Here is a 22,832-nt window from a genome sequence, read left to right as displayed (position 1 = left end):
GTTGGAGGTAGACAGGGCTGGGGTGTAGCTTGGAGGTAGACAGGATTGGGGTGTAGCTTGGAGGTGGACAGGGCTGTGGGTGTGGCTTGGAGGTGAACAGGGTTGGTGGTGTTACTTGTAGGTAGACAGGGCTGGGGTGTGGCTTGGAGGTGGACAGGACTGGGGGTGTATGCAGCTGCTTTCAATCCCCAGTACCAAACCAAAAACAAACAATAACAAAAAAAAGAACAATGAAAAGAAGGAAAGAAAACAGGGCTGGGGGTAGCTCAGTCCTAGAATAATATCTCTGGTTCAACCCCCAGCACCGAATTAAAAAAAAAAAGAAGAGCGTGCCTTCGCGGAGCTGAGAAGTTTTCCTCCCTCTGCTCGCCCTATTTCTCGTCCTCGCCGCTCGCTGCGTCCCCCAGCGCCGCGCAGGGGAATCGCCGCCGCACCTCGCCGCCGCAGCCGCGGGATGCAGCCCGAGAAAGGCGCGGCGCCGCCCGAGTCCCCCGCGCCCGAGGCCCCGGCGCCCCCGGCCCCGCGCCGCCGCCCGCCCGCGCCCCCCGGCCCGCGCCCCCCGGCCCCGGGCCCGGCCCCCGGGCGGCCGGCCGCGCGCTGCCCCGGGCCGCGGCGCCATGCGGTTCCGCTTCGCGGTGGTGGTGCCGCCCGGCGCGGCCGGCGCGCGGCCGGAGCTGCGGGTCGTGGGCTCGCGGGCCGAGCTGGGCCGCTGGGAGCCGCGCGCGGCGCTGCGGCTGCGGCCGGCCAGGCCGGGCCCCGGGGCGCCGCGGGAGCCGGCGCTGTGGCTCGCGGAGGTGGAGCTGGCGCCCGCGGCCGGGGCGGCGCGCGTGGACACCTTCTGGTACAAGTTCCTGAAGCGGGAACCCGGAGGCGAGCTCTGCTGGGAAGGTACGGCCCGCCGCCGGGCAGGCCGAGCGCCCGGCTCTGCGCCCCGGCCCCGCACTCCGGCTCTGCACCCCGGCCAGCTCCCAGGCCTGCACCCCGGCCTGCACCCGGCTCTGCACCCCGGCCTGCTCCCTGGCCTGCACCCCGGCCTGCGCCCCGGCGGCTCTGCACCCCGGCGGCTCTGCACCCCGGCCCTATGCCCCGGCTCTGCGCCCCGGCTTGCACCCCGGAGGCTCTGCACCCCGGCTCTGCACCCCGGCCCTATGCCCTGGCCCTGCACCCCGGCCCTGCACCCCGGCCCGCGCCCAGGCTCTGCGCCCGCACTGCGGCCCGCGGCCTCCTCCAGGGCCAGGCGCCCGCTTGGCCACGGGGTCAGCGCTCAGCGGGCCTTGATTGTGTGCGGCCCTTAATTTATGTGTGTGTGTGTTTGTGTGTGTGTGAGAGAGAGGGGGGGGGGCACGGATGGATGGATAGATAGATGCTGGAGATGGACCCAGGAACAATCAAACCCCCAACCTTTTTAATTTTTTTTTTTTTTTTTTTTGTGGTACTGGGGTTCCTTCTACCTCCGGGCTACGCTCCGAGACCCATTTTATACTTTTTTATTTGGAAACAGGGTTTCTTAAGCCAGCACAGCTGGCATCGAATCTGCACCATGCACCTGTCTCCGCCTCCCAAGTGCAGGTATTACAAGCGTGTGCCACCACGCTCTGCTGATTTTTGTTTTGTTTTGTTTTAAAATAAGGGCTCCTAGCTGGGCGTTGGTGGCGCACCCTTGTAATACCAGCATTTGGCGGCTGAGACAGGAGGATCGCGGTTTGCCGGCAGCTACTTAGTGAGGCCCTTTGCAACTCCAGTCAGATTTTTGTTTCAGAATAAAGAATAAAAAATAGGGCTGCGGTGTAGCTTGCAGGTAGAATGCACGCTGGGTTCCATCCCCAGTACTGCAAGAAAAAACAAAAACAAAAATGTCTCCCTAGGTTGCGTAGAGTCTAAGTTGCTGACGCTGTTCTAGAGCCTGCGACCCAACTGTCTGAGCCTCCCAAGTACTGAGATTACAGGTGTGCGCCACCACGCTCCGTAATTATTTTTTCAGGCCTTCCCCTTCTCCCAGTTCTCTACAAAAATGACCCAACTAGTCAAAACTGGCCTTTCTGCTAATCCTACACTACCACTTGCTAACCCTAACTCTAATAGAATTTTCCCTAGAGTTTGAGTGATCTAATGGAAAGACAATGAGTGTTTCCCTTCTGGATTTTATTTTATTTTTTTGCGACATAACCCAGGAGCCCTACTTTTTAATTCTCTACTTCAAAACATGGATTTTCTTTTTTGAATTCCATATATATGGCAATCAAAATATGTTCCGATTTCTTAAGATATAAAAATAATACATACTGTTGGTACAAAATAAAATAATGGCCAAAAAGGTACAAAGTATGCTGTGCATGGTGGTGTTGTTTTTTGGTTTTTTTTTTGCCGGTCTGTGGATGGAACCCAGGGGCATTCTACCTCCGAGCTACACCCCCTGCCCTATTATTTTATTCTTTATTTTGAAACCGGTCTCACTGAATTGCAGAGCGTCTTACTAAGTAGCTGAGGCTGTCCGCGAACCGCGATCCTCCTGTCTCAGCCTCCCGAATGCTGGGATTACACCACGCCGGCTTGCATTATTGTCCTTTTAGTGTGCTAGAACATACCTAAAGACGTGCTCTCTTCAGCTTGGCCTTCCTTTACAGGGCATTACTATGATTCATCATAGTGTAGAATTATTTTTCATAATAATTTATTTGCTCATTTTGTAAAAAATGTAGGTGGTACAAAGGGTTTTTCTATCTCCAGACCCTCTCATTTTTCTCTTTTTAGTTTTTCTGATTTCCTGCCAAAGCTCTGAATAACTTGCTTATATTGCTGTTTCTTAATGTATTCACTTTAACTTTTCTGATTTTTAGTTTTTATGGTAGTAACACCACATAAATGAGATGTAATTTTTAAAATTAAAATTAGGCAGTCTGTATCGTCTAGTCATTTTCTGTATACCCAGACATCTGCTGGGCGAACACCAAATAAAGCACCATACCTGTTATGACACAGGAGGACGTTGGCCAAAGGTCCTGATTGCTTCTTTCCTTGATGATTTTTAGATTTTTTTTGACGTTGCAGAAATGAAACTGACTATTGATTTTTTATAATGTAGAAAGGTTCATTATTCTAATCCTCTTTAAAATGTTGCCGGGCGTGGCGGCGCACGCTTGTAATCCCTGCGCATGGGAGGCGGAGACAGGAAGATCGCGCAGGTTCAAAGCCAGCTGCGCTGGCTTAAGAGACCCTGTTTCCAAATAAAAATATAAAATAGGTCTGGGAGTGTAACTCGGAGATAGAAGGGTTTCCAGGAACCCCAGTACCACCCCCCCCCCAAAAAAAAAAGTTCCTAAGAAGAGAATAAGCAAAAGAGCCGCCTTGCGTCCCATTCTCTACTTCGCTTGGGCCCCACTTCAGTCCTCTGTTTGCATTCTGCTCGCTCTTTGGCACCGTGCCTTCTTGCCTTAGGGTGATAGGTTGACCCTAAGGGCTGTAGATGAACAAAGAGTGTAGTGAAAAGTCACAGAGCAGGTGTGGGAAAGCACGGACCTGGTGGCAGGTTGTGGGCTCACCAGCCTGACTGTGCCCGGGAATAGCTACTTCACCTCACCGCAGACTACACTGCCTCATGTGAATTTCATTTTTAGAATAGCACATATATTAGCAATCTAAAGGAGTACATCTGTGATGTGAAATGGGGTTATTATTTTTACTACTACTACTACTACTACTACTACTACTACTACTACTATTACTAAAGAAGCCAAGTTGTGTAATTTGATTAATAAAAAAGGAAAAAATTCTGTGAAATGGAAACTGTCACCGGAAGGAAAAATTCTCTTTTCTTCATTATAAGTCATCTCCAGATATACTCAAGATAACAGAGGATTTTTTTAAGTTTCATCTTTGAACTAAAATATTATTTTATAATTTAATTTAACATTTTTGTTGATTATTTTAACAGAAGAATCACACTGATCCTCAGCATTTCCTGCTCAGTCGCACTATTTGATAAGTGTAAATTGCCACCCTCCTCCTCTTCCTCCTCCTTTTCCTCCTCTTCCTACTCCCTCTCCTCCTCTTCCTCCTCTTACTCTTCTCCACTCCCTCCTTCAGATTGAACCCAGGGAGATACTACTTCTGAGCTACACACCTCAGCTCTTTTTATTTTTTATTCTGAAGTAGGTATCACTAATTTGCTAAGGGTCCCTGTAAGTTGCTGAGGCTGGCTTCACACCTGTGATCCTCCTGCCTCCCAAGTACTGGGATTTCAAGCAGGTGCCACTATGATCAGCTGGCTTTTCGAAAACATCTTTCCTTTGTAGAACTAAAATTCCTATTCTAATTTTTGCTTCTATGTAGCTTCCTGAGCAGAGCTATAAATATGCAACTTTTTTAAAAAAATGAACTCCAGTGTTAGTCATTGTTTTGGGTTCTGCATTATCCTCTTTCTTGAATATCTTAATCATTTTGTTGGATTGCATTATCAATTTTCAAGCAGTGGTTAATGGAAGATATAATATCCGAGTTCCTATATATGCCACAGTTGTCTTTACTTTGCCGTCATGCTTGATTGATCCTAATTAATAGAATATTCTGATCTCGAAGTAATTTTCCCATGATTGACTTGCTTTAGTACCTTCTCACACTTTTCTTTGGCTGATAATTCTAGTGTCAAACCCAGTAACATCAGGCCCATTAATTTGCAGGCCGTAAGCTGTGTCCTCCTTTGAAGCTTTAAAAGTTTTTATATTATTTTACTATATTCCATCTCACCAGTTTTTGTTCATATTATCTGACACTTGGTTGGCTCCCTTAATTCCAGAAATTATTTCCTTTAACGCATGGAAAATTTCAGTTATTTCTTGGATTGACTCCTCCTTTCTGTTTTGTCTTTTTTTCCCTCTGAAATGTCTGTTAGCCATATATTATACCTTCTGCTTATGAAGCACACAGCTCTAACATTTTAGCTTATATATATTCATCTTTTGTATTTGATTAAACTTCCCTGTGTTTCTGAGATCACTATTTAATTCTTAATACCAGCAGCCATTCCATCATTTTGCCCTTATACTAATATTTTAGATATTAATCCTTTGGCTAGCAAATATTTTCTCCCAGTCTGTAGGCTTATCTTTACTCTGTTGATGGTTTCCTTGACTGTGCTTTTTAAGGCACTGTTCTTTTTGAATTTTTTATTGGTATACTATAGGTTACATCATAATGTGAATCATAATAACAATGGCATACATTCACACAGTGCTTGGTGCCCTCCCCTGCGCCGCATTCCCTTCCCCACTCCAACACCTCCCCTACCCTTCCTTTATAGCTTTGCTGAGGTTTCTCCTCCATTATCTGGAGTCCTTCTAGTATCCCTAATACTCCCTAGCTTGGGCTTATTAGAGAAAACACAAGTCCCTTCTCTTTATTTGCTTGGCTAATTTTGATTAACATAATGTTCTCCAGGTCTTTCCATCTTCTTGCGAATGATATGATTTTGTTCTTTATTGCTGAGTAGAATTCCATTGTGTGTATTTCCCATAATTTTGCAATCCATCCATCTGTTGATGGAGACCTAGGTTGGTTCCATATTTTGGCCATTGCAAATTGTGCTGCTGTGAATATGGTTATGCATATGTTACTCTAGTTCTTTTTTTTTTTTTCGGAAAGATATCCAGGAGTGGTATAACTGGATCATATGATGGATCCATTCCCAGAAGAAGAGATACAAATGGCCAGTAGATATATGAAAAAAATGTTCAACATCATTAGCCATCAGGGAGATGCAAATCAAAACTACACTGAAAATCCATTTAACCCCAATCAGAGTGGCAAGCATAAAGAAGTCAAATAACAACAAATGCTGGCGAGGGTATTGGGAAATAGGAACTCTTTTACATTGCTAGTGGGAGTGCAAATTAGTTCAGTTGCTAGGGAGATCAGTGTGGAGATTCCTTAGAAAACATAGCTTTTTTAAAAAACACATGTTGGATCATATTGCATGTTCTTTTAAAATACACAGTTTACTTACAATAGTTTTAGGTTTATGGAAAAGTTACAAAGTTAGTATAAAGATTTTCCATGTATTCCTTACACAGTTTCCTCTGTTGCTAACTTTTTAAATTGGTTTAGTGTACTTGTGAAAATTAAGAAACTGTTTATATAACTTATTATTAACTAGAGTCTATTCTTTGATTTCACTATTTTATCCCAGCATACTTTGGTGATATAACCTCTCATATTATTACAGTATGATTAATCTTATGGCTGCAATGTTTTCTTTCTCAGACCTTCCTTGCTTCTGAGATAGCCTTGGCTTTTTTTTTTTTTTTACTATTTATTATTATTTATTGGTACATTGTAGTCATACATCTTAATGGAGTACAAGATGATAGAGGCATACGTGCACACAACACTCATTTACTTAAAGAATACCTATCATCTGTTTTGTAGAATGCTTCTGCTTTTTTTCCCTCATGATTAGATTGGGATTATAGGTTTTTGAAAAGATCATAGAAATAAAGTGCCTTCCTTACCATATCATACAAGTACCAACATGGCTGACCATGGTTGGCATTAACCGTAGTCATCTGGCTGAGATACTGTTTGTTAGCTTTCTTTACTGTTTTTATCCCTTTCCATACTGTTTTCTCTGGGAAGAAGTTAGCATGCACAGTTCTTATTTGAGGAGTGTGGACATACCCTTCATCTCATGAACAGAATGTCTATGCAAATTATTAATAATTTACTTGCATGGGGGATTTTTCACATTTCCCTCATTTATTTATTTATTCAATTTTTCACATCATTGTGGATTCATGGATACTACCATATAAATGGTTTATAATCTCTTACTTTGTTTATTTTGTGCTCAAATCTTTCTTGGTTTGTCCTCTGAGAGCTTTTGGGGCCTCCTGTGTTTCTTTGATATGATACATTTTTTTTTATTTTGAGTTTTTAAGGTGTGTGTGTGTTTTGTGGTACTAGAGATTGAACCCAGGGGCATTCTACTTCTGAGCTACACTCCAGCCTTACCTTTATTTTTTATTTATAAGTTGATGTAAGTCTCACTGAATTGCTGAAGCTGGCTTCGAACCTGCCATCCTCCTGTCTCACCCAGTGCTGGGATTACAAAGGTGTGCACCATGCTAGTGTGGTGTGTTTGGTTTTGAGCACTTCCACTTTCTGACACTAAGAGATGCTCAGGAATTATCATTTTAATTTCCAGTCCTAACACTAAAATCAACCAAATCTCTAGAGAGTTTTATTTTGGTTAACTGTACAGTGGTATGAGAAACCAAGATCTGGGTAGTAGGTGTGCTCCTCAGTCCTAGATGAGTGCTTGTAGGTCTTTTAGCTCACAGAATAAAGAATACACACACACACACACACACACACACACACACACACATACAATGTGTGTGTTAATTAACATGTACATGCATGGGGAACAGATGCACTCTTTGTAATACAAAGTCATATGCATTTTAACCTATGCCGTGTCATGTATCTGCTATTGTGGTGCTGCTTCAGATTTATTATTATTATTAATTATTATTGTTAATTATTATTACTAATTATTATTACTGCTGGAGATCAAACCCTGGGCCTCATTTGGATGTACTAGACAAGTACTCTGCCACCAAGCCATACCTCCTGCCTCTCCCCTGTCTTGTCTCCAACCTTCTCTCCCCAATCCCCTGACAATCACTGATCTATTACCATCTCTATACTTTGCCTTTTCTACAATGTCATATAATTAGAATTACACAGTATAGTCTTTTCACATCAGCTTCTTTCACTTAGAAATCGCATTTGATATCTCTTTGCCCTTTTGAAGCTTCTTAGCTCAGTATTTTAGATATATGAATAATATTCTACTATATGCATGTACCACTGTTTGTCCATTAGCTATGAAGGCCATCTTGGTTGCTTCCAGGCTTCAGTGATTATGAATAAAGCTCTTATAAGTATTGCTTTACAGCTTTTGTGTGGGCATGAGTCTTCAAATCAGTTGAGTAAATACTTAAGAATGTGTTTGCTGGATCAGATGATAATAGTATATTATGCTTTGCAATAAACTTTCATACTGATTTTTAGAGTGGCCATATCAATATTTTTCATTCTACCAGCAATGAATGAGAGTTCTTGTTGCTTGAAATACTCATCAATATTGGAATTGTTGGGTTTTCACCATTGTAAATGGCACATGGTGGCCATTTCTTTTTGCAATTCTCTAACGAGAAGTGATGATAAGCAATTTTTCATACATTTATTGGCTATGTTCATATCTTCTTTAATTGGTATCAAATCTAAAGGTGTCTGCTTTAGATCTTTTTTCCATTTTAAAATTGTATTGTTGGAAGCCAGGTATGGTGGTATGTGCTTGTAATCTCAGTACTTGGAAGGCTGAGACAGGAAGATCGCACAGATTTGAAGCCAGCCTCAGCTACTTATTGAGGCTCTCAGCAACTTAGTGAGACCCTGTTTCCAAGTAAAATATAAAATAGGTGTGGGAGTGTATCCTGGAGGTAGGAAGCCCCTGGGTTCCATCCCAGTACCACCAAAAAAAAAAAAAAAAAGAAAGAAAGAAAGAAAATTGTGTGATAATGTGATTTGCAAATGTTTCTTCACATTCTATAACTTTTTTATTATTATATGTGTTCTTGAAATCAAAACTTTAATAAGTCAAATGAACCATTTTTTTCTCATCATTTTGTGCTTTTTGGTATCAAATCAAATACATTATTCCCAAGCCCACTAGATGTGCTTGTATGTTGTCTTCCCCAAATTTTATAGTTTTAGAGCTTACTAAAAGATTTACAATCATTTTGGGTTAAATTTTATGTGTGGTATAAGGTCTGTGAATAGGTTTCTTTTTTCATATGCATATCGCATTGTTCCCGCATCATTTGTTAAAAATATTTTTAAAAAATTACCTTTGTCAAAAATAAGTTGTGCACAGTTGCACAGGTCTATTTCTATGACCCTGTTTAATACCACAAACTTAGCTGTTCTTGACCAGTAGTATACTGTGTTGATTACTGTACCTTTATATTGATCTTAAAGTAGTTAATATGAATATTCCAGTTTTGTCCTTCAGTATTGTGTTGGCTCTTTGCCTTTCCAAATATAGTTTAGGAAAAGTTTGTTGATATCTACAAAGTAGCTTGCTATGATTTTGTGTTTAATTTGTATATCAACTTCAGAATAGCTGACATCTTAGCAATATTAAGTATTTCAATGGAATATTTCTCCAGTATTGTTGTTTATACATATGTATTTTAGTGCTATTTAAAATGACATATTTAACTTTTTTCAATTTTTAATTTCAGTTGTTCATCACCATATATATATATATAGTAAGGAAATTAACTTTTCTCTATTGATTTTTGTTGAATGCTAGACACTGTGATTCAGTTATTCCAAGGAGTTTGGAATTTTTCTGGCAGTAAATTTACTTGTAGATTCTTTTGTTCCTTTTGTGATTTATCTTGAAGATTTGCAGAGTTCTCTGGTTCCTTTTCCTGTGAATCTACTTTAACCCCACTACTTAGCAATAACCCTTCTAGATACTCTATCGACTGCCCATATATTCAGTAAGATCTCCTCATTCTGTCTGGTGGAAACTTAGATAATCTATAGTTCTTTGTGAGCTCTAAAAACAGTCTGGCTTAAAATTTTAAAAAATTATTCTTATATTACCATTTGTTCTTTGATGGATCTATCAGATTTTACCATATGCATGCACAGATTGACATGTGCCAGAGTTTAGGAGACTTTTATGCAGATTTCTGGACCTATTTCTTTACATACCTTTTTCATCTCTGGCATTTAACCCTCACTTTGATCTCCCCAAAGTTTGGAGAGGACCCCAATGTGATACCACTAGGCTCTATGTGAAATACTTATCTGACTGTCATGGCTCAGAGATTCCCAACAGACAGAAATCTATGCCATTCATGTGTCACCTTGTTTATTTTCCTTCTTTCAGAGATTATAGGTTTGTACTGCCTTCAGCTCAGCATCTAAAAATATTTGTTTCATGTATTTTGCTAGTTTCCAAGCTAGTCTTTCTATAAGAAGTCTCTGATTCTAAAGGTGTTAGGTAGATATTATTAAGAATACCTTAATAATATTCTAAAGAATATTCTTAATAATTTTGCAAAGTTTAATGCAATTCCACATATTGATCCAGCTTTTAGTTTCTTGTGCCTTTGGAGTCTTGTTGAGACAGTTTTTAGCTATGCCTATGTGTTGCAGTGTTGGATCTGTACCCTATTCAATGATCTTCAAGATCTCTCATCTAATTTCCAAGTCTTTGATCCATCATCAATTTACTCTTGTGCAGGGTGAGAAAGTGGGATTTATTTCTATTTTTCTGCATATGGTTAACCAGTTTTGCTAACACCATTTTTTGAACAGACTGTCTTTTATTCCAGTATATATTTTTGCCCCTTTGTCAAATATCAGTTGGCTGTGTGTGGATTTGTTTCTGAGTCTTCTGCCCCATTGGTCTGTGTATCTATTTTTGTGCCAGTACCATGCTGTTTTTTTTTTATCACTATGGCTTTGTAGTATAGTTTAAAGTCAGGTATTGTGATTCCTCCTGCATGGTTTTTGTTGCCAAGAACCACTTTGGCTAGTCTAGGGTTTTGTTGTCCCAAATGCATTTAAAGACTGATTTTTCTATATCTGTGAGGAATGATCTTGGTAATTTTTTTTGTGTGTGTGGTACTTGGGGGTGGAACTCAGAGGCTTTCTACCTCTGGGCTATACTCCCAGCCCTATTTCATATTTTATTTGGAAACAGGGTCTAACTACATTTCTGAGAGCCTCACTAAGTAGCTGAGGCTGGCTTTGAACTTGTGCGATCCTACTGTCTCAGGCTCCCAAGTGCGGGGATTACAAGCGTGCACCACCACGCCTGGGTGATCTTGGTAATTTAATGGGTATTGCGTTGAATCTGTAGATCACTTTTGCAAGTATGGGAATTTTGATGATATTTATTCTGCCTATCCAAGAACATGAAAGATCTTTCCATCTTCTAAGATCTTCTTCAGTTTCTTTTTTCAGTGTTCTATTTTTTTTTTTTTTTGTAGAGGCCTTTTACCTCCTTGGTTAAGTTTATTTATTTATTTATTTATTTATTTATTTATTTATTTTATTGGTACATTGTAGTCATACATCTTAATGGAGTAAAGATGGTGGAGGCATACATGCACACATCACCCAATTAGCCCTTACCCAATTCCCTCCCCATTTCCTCCACCTACTATCCCTCTCAGTTGGGTCACCTTATTTGCTCATCTATAGTTTCTCCTTCTTTGTCTAGAGTTCCTCCTATGACCCATTTTCTCCTTAGCTTCTGCATATTAGGGAAAGCATCCGATTTCTTATTTTTTTGTGATTTACTAATCTGACTTAGCATAATGTTCTTCAGTTCCTTACATTTCCCTGTAAATGATATAATTGTGTTTATCTTTATGATTTTGTATCCAGACATTTTGCTGAATTTGTTGATCAGTTCTTAAGCCTTTTGGTTAGTTTGTTGGGTCTTCTAAGTATAGTATCATGTCATCTGCAAGTAGTGAAATTTGAGTTCTTCTTTTCCTATTTGTACTCCTTTGATTTCTTTTTCTTGCCTTATTGCTATGGCTTGAATCTCAAGTCCTATATTGAAAAGAAGTGGTGATAATGGACATCCTTGTCTTGTTCCTGTTTTTAGGGGGAATTCTCGCAGCTTTTCCCCATTTAATATGGTGTTGGCTGTGGGCTTATTGTAGATTGCCTTTATGATGTTGAGGTATGTTCCTTCTATTCTGATTCTCTTCAATGCTTTTAGTATAAATGGATATTTGATTTTGTCAAATACTTTTTCAATATCTATTGAAATGATCATGTATGTTCCTTCTGATTCTCTTCAATGCTTTTAGTATAAATGGATATTGGATTTTGTCAAATACTTTTTCAATATCTATTGAAATGACCATGTTATTTTTGACTTTGGTTCTGTTTATGTGATGAGTTATATGGATTGGTTTTCACATGTTGAACCAGCTTTGCATCCTGGGTTGTACCCTATTTGCTCATGGTGTATGGTTTTATTGATGTGGTTTTGAATGCGTGCTGCTAATATTTTTTTTAGCAGTTTTGGATTCAAGTTCATCAACGACATAGGCCCATAGTTTTTTTTTTTTTTTTTTTTTTCTTTAGCTGTCTTTATTAGGTTTTGGTATTAATGTAATGTTGGCTTCATAAAATGTATTTGGGAGAGTCCTGCTTCTTTCTATTTCATGAAGATTGAGAAGTATTGGGAGTAGCTCTTCTATAAAGTTTTTATAAAATGAACTTGGGAAACCATCTTGTCCTGGGCTTTTCTTTGATGGTAGGCTCTTTATGGCTGCTTCAATCTCTTTAGTTTCTATTGGTTGGTTTAAAAATTTTTATATCTTCTTGACTCAGTTTAGGCACATTATATTTATCTAGAAAGTTGTCAGTTTCCTCCAGATTTTCCATTTTGTTGGAGTATAGTTTATCAAAGAAGTCTCTGATAATCCTCTGGATTTTTATACTTTTAGTAGTAATATCTCATTTTTCACCTCTTATCTTCATAATTTGAGTTAATATTCTTTTTTTGGTTAAGTTGAATAATGGTTTATCTATTTTGTTAATTTTTTGAGAGACCAGCTTTTGATTTTGTTGATTTTTGTATTTTTTTTATTCTCTATTTCATTGATTTCTGCTCTGATTTTAATAATAATTTCCTGTCTTCTGTTGGATTAGGGGTTAGACTGTTTCTGTTTTTCAAGGGCTTTGAGGTGTGTCATTAGGTTATTTCTTTGGTGATTTTCTGTTCCTCTTATGTGGGCACTCAGTGCTATGAATTTTTCTTTTCATACTACCTTCAAAGTGTCCCAGAGGCTTTGATATGTTATATCTCTATTTTCATTTGTTTGTAGAAATTTCTTGATTTCATCCCTTCTTCTGTCACCCATTCTTCATTCAGCAGTGTGGTGTTCAGTCTCCACATGTTTATGTGGTTTCTCTAGGTCTTCTTATAGTTGATTTCTAATTTTATTCCATTATGGTCTGAATAAACACAAGGAAGTATGTCACATTTTTTAATTTGCTAGTGCTCACTTTGTGGCCCAGAATTTAATCTATTTTGGAGAAGGTTCCATGAACAACTGAGAAAAATGTGAATTCTGCTGTAGTTGGGTGGACTATATATGTATAAATGTCTAATAGGTCCATTTGTTTGATGGTATTCTTTAGGTCTGAGGCATCTTTACTGACTCGTTGTCTAGATGATCTGTCTAATGGTGCGAGAGGGGTGTTGAAGTTTCCTAGTATTATTGTATTGGGACTTTTTTGTCTTAATGTCACAAATTTTTTTTTTTTTTTTAATGAAAGCTGCACCTATGTTTGGGGCATAAATGTTGACATTGTTATTTTATCTTGCTGGATTGTTCCTTTTACCAGTAAAACATGACCTGATTTGTCTCTTTTAGGAAGCTTGGGCTTGAAATATAACTTGTCTGATACCATAGTTGCTACTTGTGCTTGTCTTAAAGTTCCATTGGCATGGATTACCTTGCTCCAGCCCTTTTTCTTTAGTTTGTTGCCATTTTTACTTGTAAGATGTGTTTCTTGCAGGCAGTAGATAGATGGATTCTGATTTTTAATCCATTTTGCCACTTATGTCTTTTCATTGGGAAGTTTAGGCCATTTTTCAGTGTGATTATTGAGAGATGATTTTTAATTCCTAACATGTTGAGTTTTACCTTCTGTTTGAGATGGTGTTTGTTCTTCTTTTCTTAGCTGTTTGCTTGATGGAAATTTTTTATTTCTCTAGTTCTAGTGTATATTACTTATTTCTTCTTTGCAGTTAATCTCTTTGAGTATTTTCTCTGGTTTTGCTTTTGAAGACATATATCCTTTCAGATTCTTTTTGTTGTGGAAGATTTTGATTTCCCTATCTAATTTGAGAAATAGTCTTGCCATACAGTAAATTTTTGGCTGCAAGTTTCTTTTTTCCAGAGTTTGGAATATGTTACTCCAGGCCCACTGGCTTTCATGACTTGATTTGGGAAGTCTGAAGTGATTCTAATTCATTTGCCTCAGATTGTCACTTGGTCCTTTGTTTTTGTTGCCTCTAATATTCTTTCCTTGGCTTCTTTGTTGGTCAGTTTGACTATATGTGGTGTGGTGAACCTTTTCTCTGATCTTGTCTAAAGGGAGTTCTGTAAGTTTCCTACAACTGTGTATCGACCTCTTGTTCTATGTTTGGAAAATTTTCTGATATTACTTCTTTGAAAAGATTGTTGATCCCTTTGGTTTAACCTTCTATGCCTATTATTCTTAGGTTAACTTTTAAAAAATAGGCCCGTATTTCTTCAGTGTCCAACTCATGCTTTTGAATTTTTTTTCTAAATTATATACTATGTGTTTGTTTTTGAGTGAACATATTCTGAGCAAGATTCTATACCCCATGTGTTCCAGTCAATTATTTATAGTTTGAATTGATGCCTTCACTTCAGTGATTGAATTCTTTATTTCTTTTAGACTTTCTCTAAATTTTTTGAAAGTGCTATATTATTTTTATAGTTATATTCCTGATTTGTCCTTCTGGAAATCTCTGCAATTCTGTGCTGTCATTTTCTGTTATTGTGGGGTTGTGGGAACTCATTGCTTCTTTGCCATTCCTCTTTCTCATGATTTTAGAAATTTGTATCTTTTGCTTTTGATAAATATCTCTCAGTGTCTAGGTGTCAAGGGCAAGTTGTGTTGTAGTCAAAAGTGAAGTTTGAGTGAGGAGGGAAGTGAAGTCGTAAATGAAAGAACTGGGTAAAGCCATAGATAGGATTGAATAGAATGAGTGTATGAGTTTGGTAAAGTAGTATGTAGTAGAAATTAGAGATAGTGAATATGTAGTAGTATTCTAGTAACCAATGTAGAGTATTTAGTATAGTGAGATTAAGTAGATTTAATACAAGACAAGGAAGAGAAAAGAGATTAAAAAAAGAAATGGGATGGACAGATGAGAGTAGGTATATACAAGGGAAGAAGCTTAGGAGAGTGGTTGGGAAGAGAGTAAACAAGCATACAAACACACACACAATATCAAAGACAGAATAATGAAACCCTACAAATATATGAATATTCAACAAACTGGGCCTTTGCAGTCTCTCTTTGTGCAGACACTGAGTGCCATTGGTCCCTTTCCTGTTGCAAGCCTGGTTCTCTGTGCCTTTTTAAGTCTATGCAGATGGCCGGTATCAATGAGGCTATATCTAGTGTATGGTACCATGTCATCTGCAAATAGTTAAAGTTTTAGTTCTTCTTTTTCTATTTGTACTCATTAAACTGAAGAGCTTCTGTAAAACAAAGGAAACTATCAAGAACCTCAACAGAGAGACAATAAAATGGGAGGAAATTTTTGCCAACTATTACTTTGATAGAGAACTAATATCTAGAATATACAGAGAACTCAAGAAACTTAGCACTAAGAAAACAAATAACCCAGTCAAAAAATGGGCAAATGGACAAATAAACACTTTACAAAAGAAGAAAATCAAATGGCCAATAAATGCATGAAAAATGCTCAACATCATTAGCAATCAGAGAGATGCAAATCAAAACTACCCTGAGATTTCACCTAACTCCAACTAAAATGTCAGTCATTCAAAACACAAGCAACAAATGCTGGCAAGGATGTGGAGCAGTGGGAACTCTAATACATTGTTGGTGGGATTGTAAATTAGTGCAACCACTTTGGAAAGTAGTATGGAGGATCCTCAGAAGAATGGGAACGAACTTACCATATGATCCAGCAATACCCCTTCTGGGTATCTACCCGACAGAATAGAAACCAAACTACCAAACCAATGCATGTGTATCTATATTCATAGCCACACAATTCACAATTGCCAAACTATGGAACCAGCCAAGATGCCCATCAACAGATGAGTGGATTTCAAAACTATGAGATATGTACACAATGGAATTTTACTCAGCCATAAACAAAAACATAATTATGTCATTTACAGGGAAATGTAAGGAACTGGAGAACATTATACTAAGTGAGATTAGTCAGTCACAAAAAATAAGAAATCAGATGCTCTCCCTAATATGCAGAAGCTAAGGAGAAAATGGGTCATAGGAGGAACTCTAGACAAAAAAGAGAAACTATAGATGAGCAAATAAGGTGACCCAAATCAGGGGGGTGGGAGGGGGGAAGGAGATTAATTCTCTAATGCACATGATGCACATTCACAAGCATATCAAAGTCAATCAGTAAATCAAAGATGAGAAGAAGGGAGGTAGGAGGGAATGGGTAAGAATTGGGTAAGGACTAATTGAGTGATGTGTGTCTCTACAATCTTGTATTCCATTAAGATATATGACTCCAATGTACCAATAAAGAATATTTCTAATATTTATATATATGTATTTGTATATGTATGTACCCCTCTATACATGTGTGGTTATAATTTTATATATATATATATATATATATATATATATATATATGTTGTATCTTTCTTATAAAATTAAATTACTTGTTCTCCAACTACTTTGTTCATGGTGAAGACCTTTTTTTTTTCATCAGTACTGCAGATTGGACCCAGGGGTATTCTAACTCTGAGCTATATCCACAGCCCTATTTTTATTCTCGTTATTTTGAAACAAGGTCTCACTAAGTTGTGGAGGGCCTCACTAAGAAGCTGAGGCTGGCTGCAAACCTGGGATTCTCCTGTCTTCATGCTGAAAATATTTTACTCTTTACTTATAACCTGACATTAAGTTCTGTCTACACTCAATAATGCTCTGGATAAAGCTTTAGATTCTTAGATTTTAATGGCCATAAATTCAACATTGGAATTATCATTATTTTTTCTACCCTTTGGTTCCTTATGCATGAACTAACTTCATTTCATGTTACCTTTTGTGTCATAACAATGTTTGTGTTAGATTAGAATTGGCCCATGAAAATTACAGATTTTTAAGTAATCTATTATTAAAACTTAAGAGGTTTAGTAAATTGATATCCAACTTTATGTCTTTAAGTTAGCATATTGATTTGTTAGGGCTGCTGTAACAAAGTACCACAGACCACAGACAGGGTGGCTTAAGCAAATGAAGTTTATTGTCCCATGGTCCTGCAGGTTAAAAGGCTGAGCTTACAGCATTGGCATGGCTGGTTCCTTCAGAGAGGTCTGGGAGCGAAGGCTCTGTTCCTGTCCTGTTCACTTGGCATATCAGATGGCCATCTTCTCCCTGCATCTTTGCATCATCTTCCCTCTCTGTTGCAGTGTACAGATCACTTCTTCTTAAAGGCTCTAGTCATTTTGGTTCAGGTGTTTGTTACCCAAATAATCTAATTTTAATGTTGATTGCCTCTGTAAAGAACCTGTTTCCAAATAAGGTCACATTCTGAGGAAGTGGAGATGAGAACTTCAACATATTAATTTTGAGGAACATAATTCAGTACTTAATGGGTTGTCTCTTACAGTATTTCATTGACCAGTTTGTCTTAACATGCTAGGTAGCATGATTTAGCACTTTTGTTTCCAGACCATATCACTGGTACTAGGCAGGTCATGGAAATTTTACACATAAACTGTGAGCTCTGGGACTGAATAGATCAGAAGTTCTTGGTGGCAGTGTAAGATGTGAGATATCTCTGAGTTATTAGAAAGAAGGAAGTTGAGAGAAAAAATGTGAAAGCGATGAAGTAGTGAATTGAGACCACATTTACTCTATTTAGTTCTTGTTATTTCTCTTAATCTTTCCCTTGTTTTTTTTTTTTTTTTTTTTTTTTTTTTACAAAATAACATCCCTTTAATGGGTCACTTCAGTCAGAATGACCCAGAGTCTTGAGAACATCATCAAGAACAGAATTCAAATAAAAATGAGAAGTGTATTTTTCTTCGCCACTCTTGGATTTGACACATATCTATCTAAAATAAATGTTAGTGGAGTGATTCACAGTCCCAATCCACTCCTAACACAGGAGTGGAAATGACTGCAATTTCTTTATCTCCCACAACATCAGGTCCTTGATCATTTTCCAGAATTAATGAGCATTGAAATAAGTTTTGCTACTTTTGGGTGACTCATTTGTGTCCCATAGAAGAGGAATGGAGTGTTAATTTCAAGGAAAGTAAAAGAAAATGTTGCATGTTCACAGTTTGGGAAGGGAAAAAAGTTAGGAGCCTTCTGCTCTACCCCCTAAAAAGTGGTAGAGTCTTTCTAATATTATAACACATTCCTCAGTAACTCCAATAGAAACAAAATAATAATCTGGATAAATTATTCAGAATCAGTATGAGTTAATATGACATAGTTAATGAAGTTTAAAGAAATAAAATGCATCTGACAGTGACTTTTTCTTTATGTCAAAAGAGTGCCCATATGTTTGGGATGTGAGAGTGGATGGGAAAAAATTCCGGCATTGTGTCTGCAGAAAGGCTGTGAATGGGGAGCTTAATGAGATGAGAGATGTTTGAGGAGATTTTAGCTTTCTGTGAAAGAGACAATGTGAGGCCACAGCTCATTGTGACTGTGATAGTAAAAGGATGAATGCCAGGACCTCTGCTTCAACAAGCTCATTCTTGGTGCTCTTCTGACACTATCACCAGTTTGAATTTCATTAATGGAGAATTTTCTGAGTTTTCTGTTTTGGTGCTGGTGTCCTGGACCATGTACAGTCAATATATAGAGGAGTGGAAAGCTTAACATTTTCAATCCATGACCTTCATCTTTTTAAATGGTAAATAAAAGGCCACATTAATAAAGAGTATTTCCATGAATTTTAGCTCAATAAACCCTTAGGGATTGATTACTCAGAACTCATTATTTTTATTATTTTAGTCATAAAAGGCTTCATTACTACTTCTGTGAGCAAAGAGAATTATCAGAGTCTGATCTGTTATTGCTAAATATTTTGGATGTTATTTTCGTAGCTTCAATTTATGTGTTCACATAAAATACCAACACATTACCATCTCCATTGATTGAAATCAGTAAAAATAGATTTGATGACTGTGAGAGTCATTATGCAGCAAAATTCCAGAGCCTGATTTATCTTGATTCTCACACATGGAGACGATATTTGGGGCTATACTCTTAGTATGTCATCTGAGATTTAGAAGTATCCTAAACATCATCCTTTGAGTTCAGTGATAATGATAATTCTGAATGTTGTAGAAAAAACAAAACAAAAAACACTGGTTTAAGGCATTCCCTTAACACTTAATAGTTCAGAATAATTATGAAGAAGAATTGAGTTGACATATATGAAGGTTTTGTCAATGGAAGTAAAATATTTTATATGAAAGTGTTGATTTGAGTATTTGTCATTGGTTATGTTTATTGGTTTTGAGTGATCTCATATCTTCTTTGAACTTTTAATTTAAAAAAATTCTTTACCCAAAAATCAAATGTACTTTTGGGCAAAAACTTCATCTAGTTAGAAATCTGAATTTGAGAAGATCAGGCGGCCAAGAGTAGTAGCGTGTACAAATCCTGCTGACACTTGATCCCCATTGTCTCCAAATCTGAGTACTACAAAGCCAGATAATACTATCAGTAGGGAAATAAGAACAATAAACACAAGTGACAGAGGAAAAAAAGACTAGAAGACCAACCAGAGAGAGAAAAAAAGCCCTGCCCTCAGTGGCAGGCACCGACACCAGGACAGGTTTCCTGCACAGCACTGCATGCCAGTGACAAAAGGATAACAAGAATTTGAAGAGAGAAGCAGCAGACCCACGGGTTGTAAGTCAGTCTGCGGGAAGACTTGCTACAGCGTACAGGAGCTAACCACGCCATCCTGGGACCCAGAGTGGAGCTCAGCACCAGAATAGAAATTTGCCAGTCTTGCAGCACGCCACTGTGACGCCATTAAGCCAACAACAGCCCAGCCCACCATGCTTCCCAGAGTCCCAGCCCAGCAAGCATCAGAATCATAAGTAAAGCTGCATCCCAAAGGGGAATGTCCAGTGCTGTGCCCCTAGGGACTCACGCAGCCACGATAAACTTCCTGGGTCTGAGATCTTGTAGTTCAACTCAGTAAAGGAGGAGTGGTGACAGAAAGTACCACACTCTCCAGAGACTCAGAACTGTACTCAGTAACACTGTAAGCAAGGTCGTGGCCCCTGCAGGAAATCACCCACTGCGGGAAATCACCCAGCCAGATGCCCTTAGAATCTCACACAGCCCCAGTGAACACCCCGGGTCTGAGACTTCCCCATACAGCCCAGAGAAAGCAGGAGAGGGGCTGCTGTTGGACATAATAGAAGCTCTAACAGACTCAGACACGGAAAATGCGGGGAGGGGGGTGTGGAATCTAGCAACTAATAGAAGCTCTGGGATTACCATAGACCTCCCCATCATGGTGAACACAGAGAAGTCAGACCAGCCAGAGCTGTGGAGAACAGAGACTCCCACACTGAATTTGGTTTCAGAGACATATGTCACGAACAGTGGAAGAGACAGACCTAGATTCCAGACCTAGACTCCAGGTCAGCGGGAGGGTGACCTGTGCTTAATACCTAACACAGCCTGAATGGTAGTGGCCATCTACATAGACTGAGAAAATCTCAGAGAACCAAACACACAGCAGGAAGGGTGCCGGTGGTACTCCGTATCTGCACAGAGACTGCTGCAGACATATATGCTGGATAGGTAGTTACTTGTAAAGTTGCATTAATTTGTGGTTCAAGTAGTTTGGGTTTTATTTGTTCCTTTTTGTGTGTGTGAGTGTGTATACCTGGTTGGTTTTTTTTTTTGTTTTCTTTTTTTATTTTTAACTGATTCCCAAACCCTCTCCCAAGCCTCTTCCTTTGTACATACCAACTCGCTTCTCATTATCTCTTTCCTATCTTTCTTCTGCTTTATATCTCTCCCTTGTCTTGTATCAAACCTACTTCGTATCATTATACCACAAATTCTACATTGGTTACTAGAACACTACTTTATCCTTATATCTCTAATCTCTAGTATAGACTACTGTACCAAACTCATACTTTCATTCTATTCGACTCTACCTGAGTTTTTACCCTATTCTTCCATTTCCTCCTGCACTTCCCTTCTTCCTTAACCTTCACTACTGGATACAATACAAACTGTCTCATAAAATTTCATTTAAAAAATATTGTTCAAGGGTGCTTGGGGATGTTTTGGCTTATTATTTTAAATTTTTACAAATTATTCTTAGTGAATTAATGTTATAATCTTATAATAATGATGCTGAAAAATATCATTTTATGTATTCCATTTTATCAAACATTTATCAGCCCTGTGTGAAATATAAAGTTATTTAAAAGCAAATAACTTTTACTTTTAGGTTAAAAAAAATTGTTATCCTTGCACCCAGATAGCTTTTGGACTACAAGACTATGAGTTTCATAGAAGCAAACTCTTCTCCTTTGCCTATGATGGTAAAAACTTGATGAACAATACTTATTAAATAAGTATATTAGTGAATGATTCCAGTAGATTCTTCATTTATTCAAATATTTATGATCAATACAGTATATTGATAAGCATCATGAACATATTAAAAAGTGTTTTGACAAAAAGAAGAATAGAAAAGAATTAATAGAGCATTTTCATTTAGCTTGGTTTTTGGGTAGGATTTAGGCAGCCTATGAGTAAAGGTTATAGAGATTTCTATTAAAGCACAGATGGGGAGAGATTTTTAAGAAAAAGCTTCATCCTATTTGAAGAACAAGCTAATGCTTATAGTGAAGCATGAGAGAGAAACACAGTTTATGAGGAGAAATGAAGCCTTATCGGTGCCTTGTAAAGAAACATAGACTTTATTTATAAAATAAGAAAAAGGAGCTACTGAGGGCTTTTAAGAATGAGTAAGCACTGTTCTTTGAATCTTGAATGTCCCCAAAGGCTCATGTGTTGAATGTTTTTTCCCAAGTCTATGGTGTTAAAACCTTTAGGAGAAAAGTACTAGTGGAAGAAGTATGTCATTGCTTTTGAAGGAGATATGGGTACCCTGACCGCTCTTATTTCTCTGTCACACTTTTTGGCTATGAAGAGGTGAACATCTTCCTTCACCACAAGCTCCCTGCACTGGATTTTGGTGAGGAAGTACATTTGGTCACCAAATATCATCTTATGTAGACAATCAAGGCCAATTCAATTCTAGGCCAAACCTCTAGTATATACTAATATACCAAACTCATAGTTTCATTCTAATCAACTCTACCTGATTTTTCACCCTAGTCTTCCATTTACTCTTGCACTTCCCTTTTTCCTCACCCTTTACTACTGAATACAATACAAACTGTCCTTGGATTTACCAGTTGACACCTAGAAACTGAGAGATATTCATCAAAAACAACAGAAGCAAACATCTGAAGTCATGAAAAGGAGGAACAACAAAGGAGCAATGAGCACCCAAAACTCCACAACTACATAATCTGATAACACAGAATTGCAGAGTTCTCCAGAATGCCAAATCAGAAACGTTACTGTAGAATTAATACAGGAATTCTGAAAAGAATTTAGAGAGAGTCTGAAAGAAATAAAGGCTTTGCTGAGGTTTCTCCTCCATTATCTGGAGTCCTTCTGGTATTCCTAATAGTCCCTCGCTTGGGCATATTGGAGAAAACATATGTCCCTTCTCTTTCTGTGACTGGCTGATCTCAATTAACATAATGTTCTCCAGGTCTTTCTATCTTCTTGCAAATGACATGATTTTCTTATTATTTATAACTGAGTAGAATTCCATTGTTTGTATTTCCCATAATTTTGCAATCCATTCATCCATTGATGGAGACCTAGCTTGGTTCCATATATTGGCTATTATGAATTGTACTGCTATGAACATGGGTATG

At 38.4% G+C, this 22,832-nt stretch overlaps 1 protein-coding gene across 2 annotated transcripts in view; it reads left to right on the top strand.

Moving 5' to 3' along the window:
• Positions 1 to 617: 617 nt before the first annotated feature.
• EPM2A (EPM2A glucan phosphatase, laforin) overlaps positions 618 to 22,832 on the top strand; it is a gene marked incomplete at both ends in the record, with an annotated part of 99,941 nt that continues 77,726 nt past the window's right edge. For both annotated transcript variants that reach the window (XM_080699827.1, XM_080699828.1), the window contains one exon: positions 618 to 888. In XM_080699827.1, the coding sequence (XP_080555953.1) occupies positions 618 to 888 (271 nt within the window). The remainder of the gene's footprint in view (positions 889 to 22,832) is intronic.

Source organism: Muscardinus avellanarius (genome assembly GCF_963383645.1).
Source record: "Muscardinus avellanarius genome assembly, chromosome: 8".
NCBI lineage: Eukaryota > Metazoa > Chordata > Mammalia > Rodentia > Gliridae > Muscardinus > Muscardinus avellanarius.
Note: the sequence above shows the minus strand (reverse complement) of the source record. Positions and strands in the feature narration are given on the sequence as shown.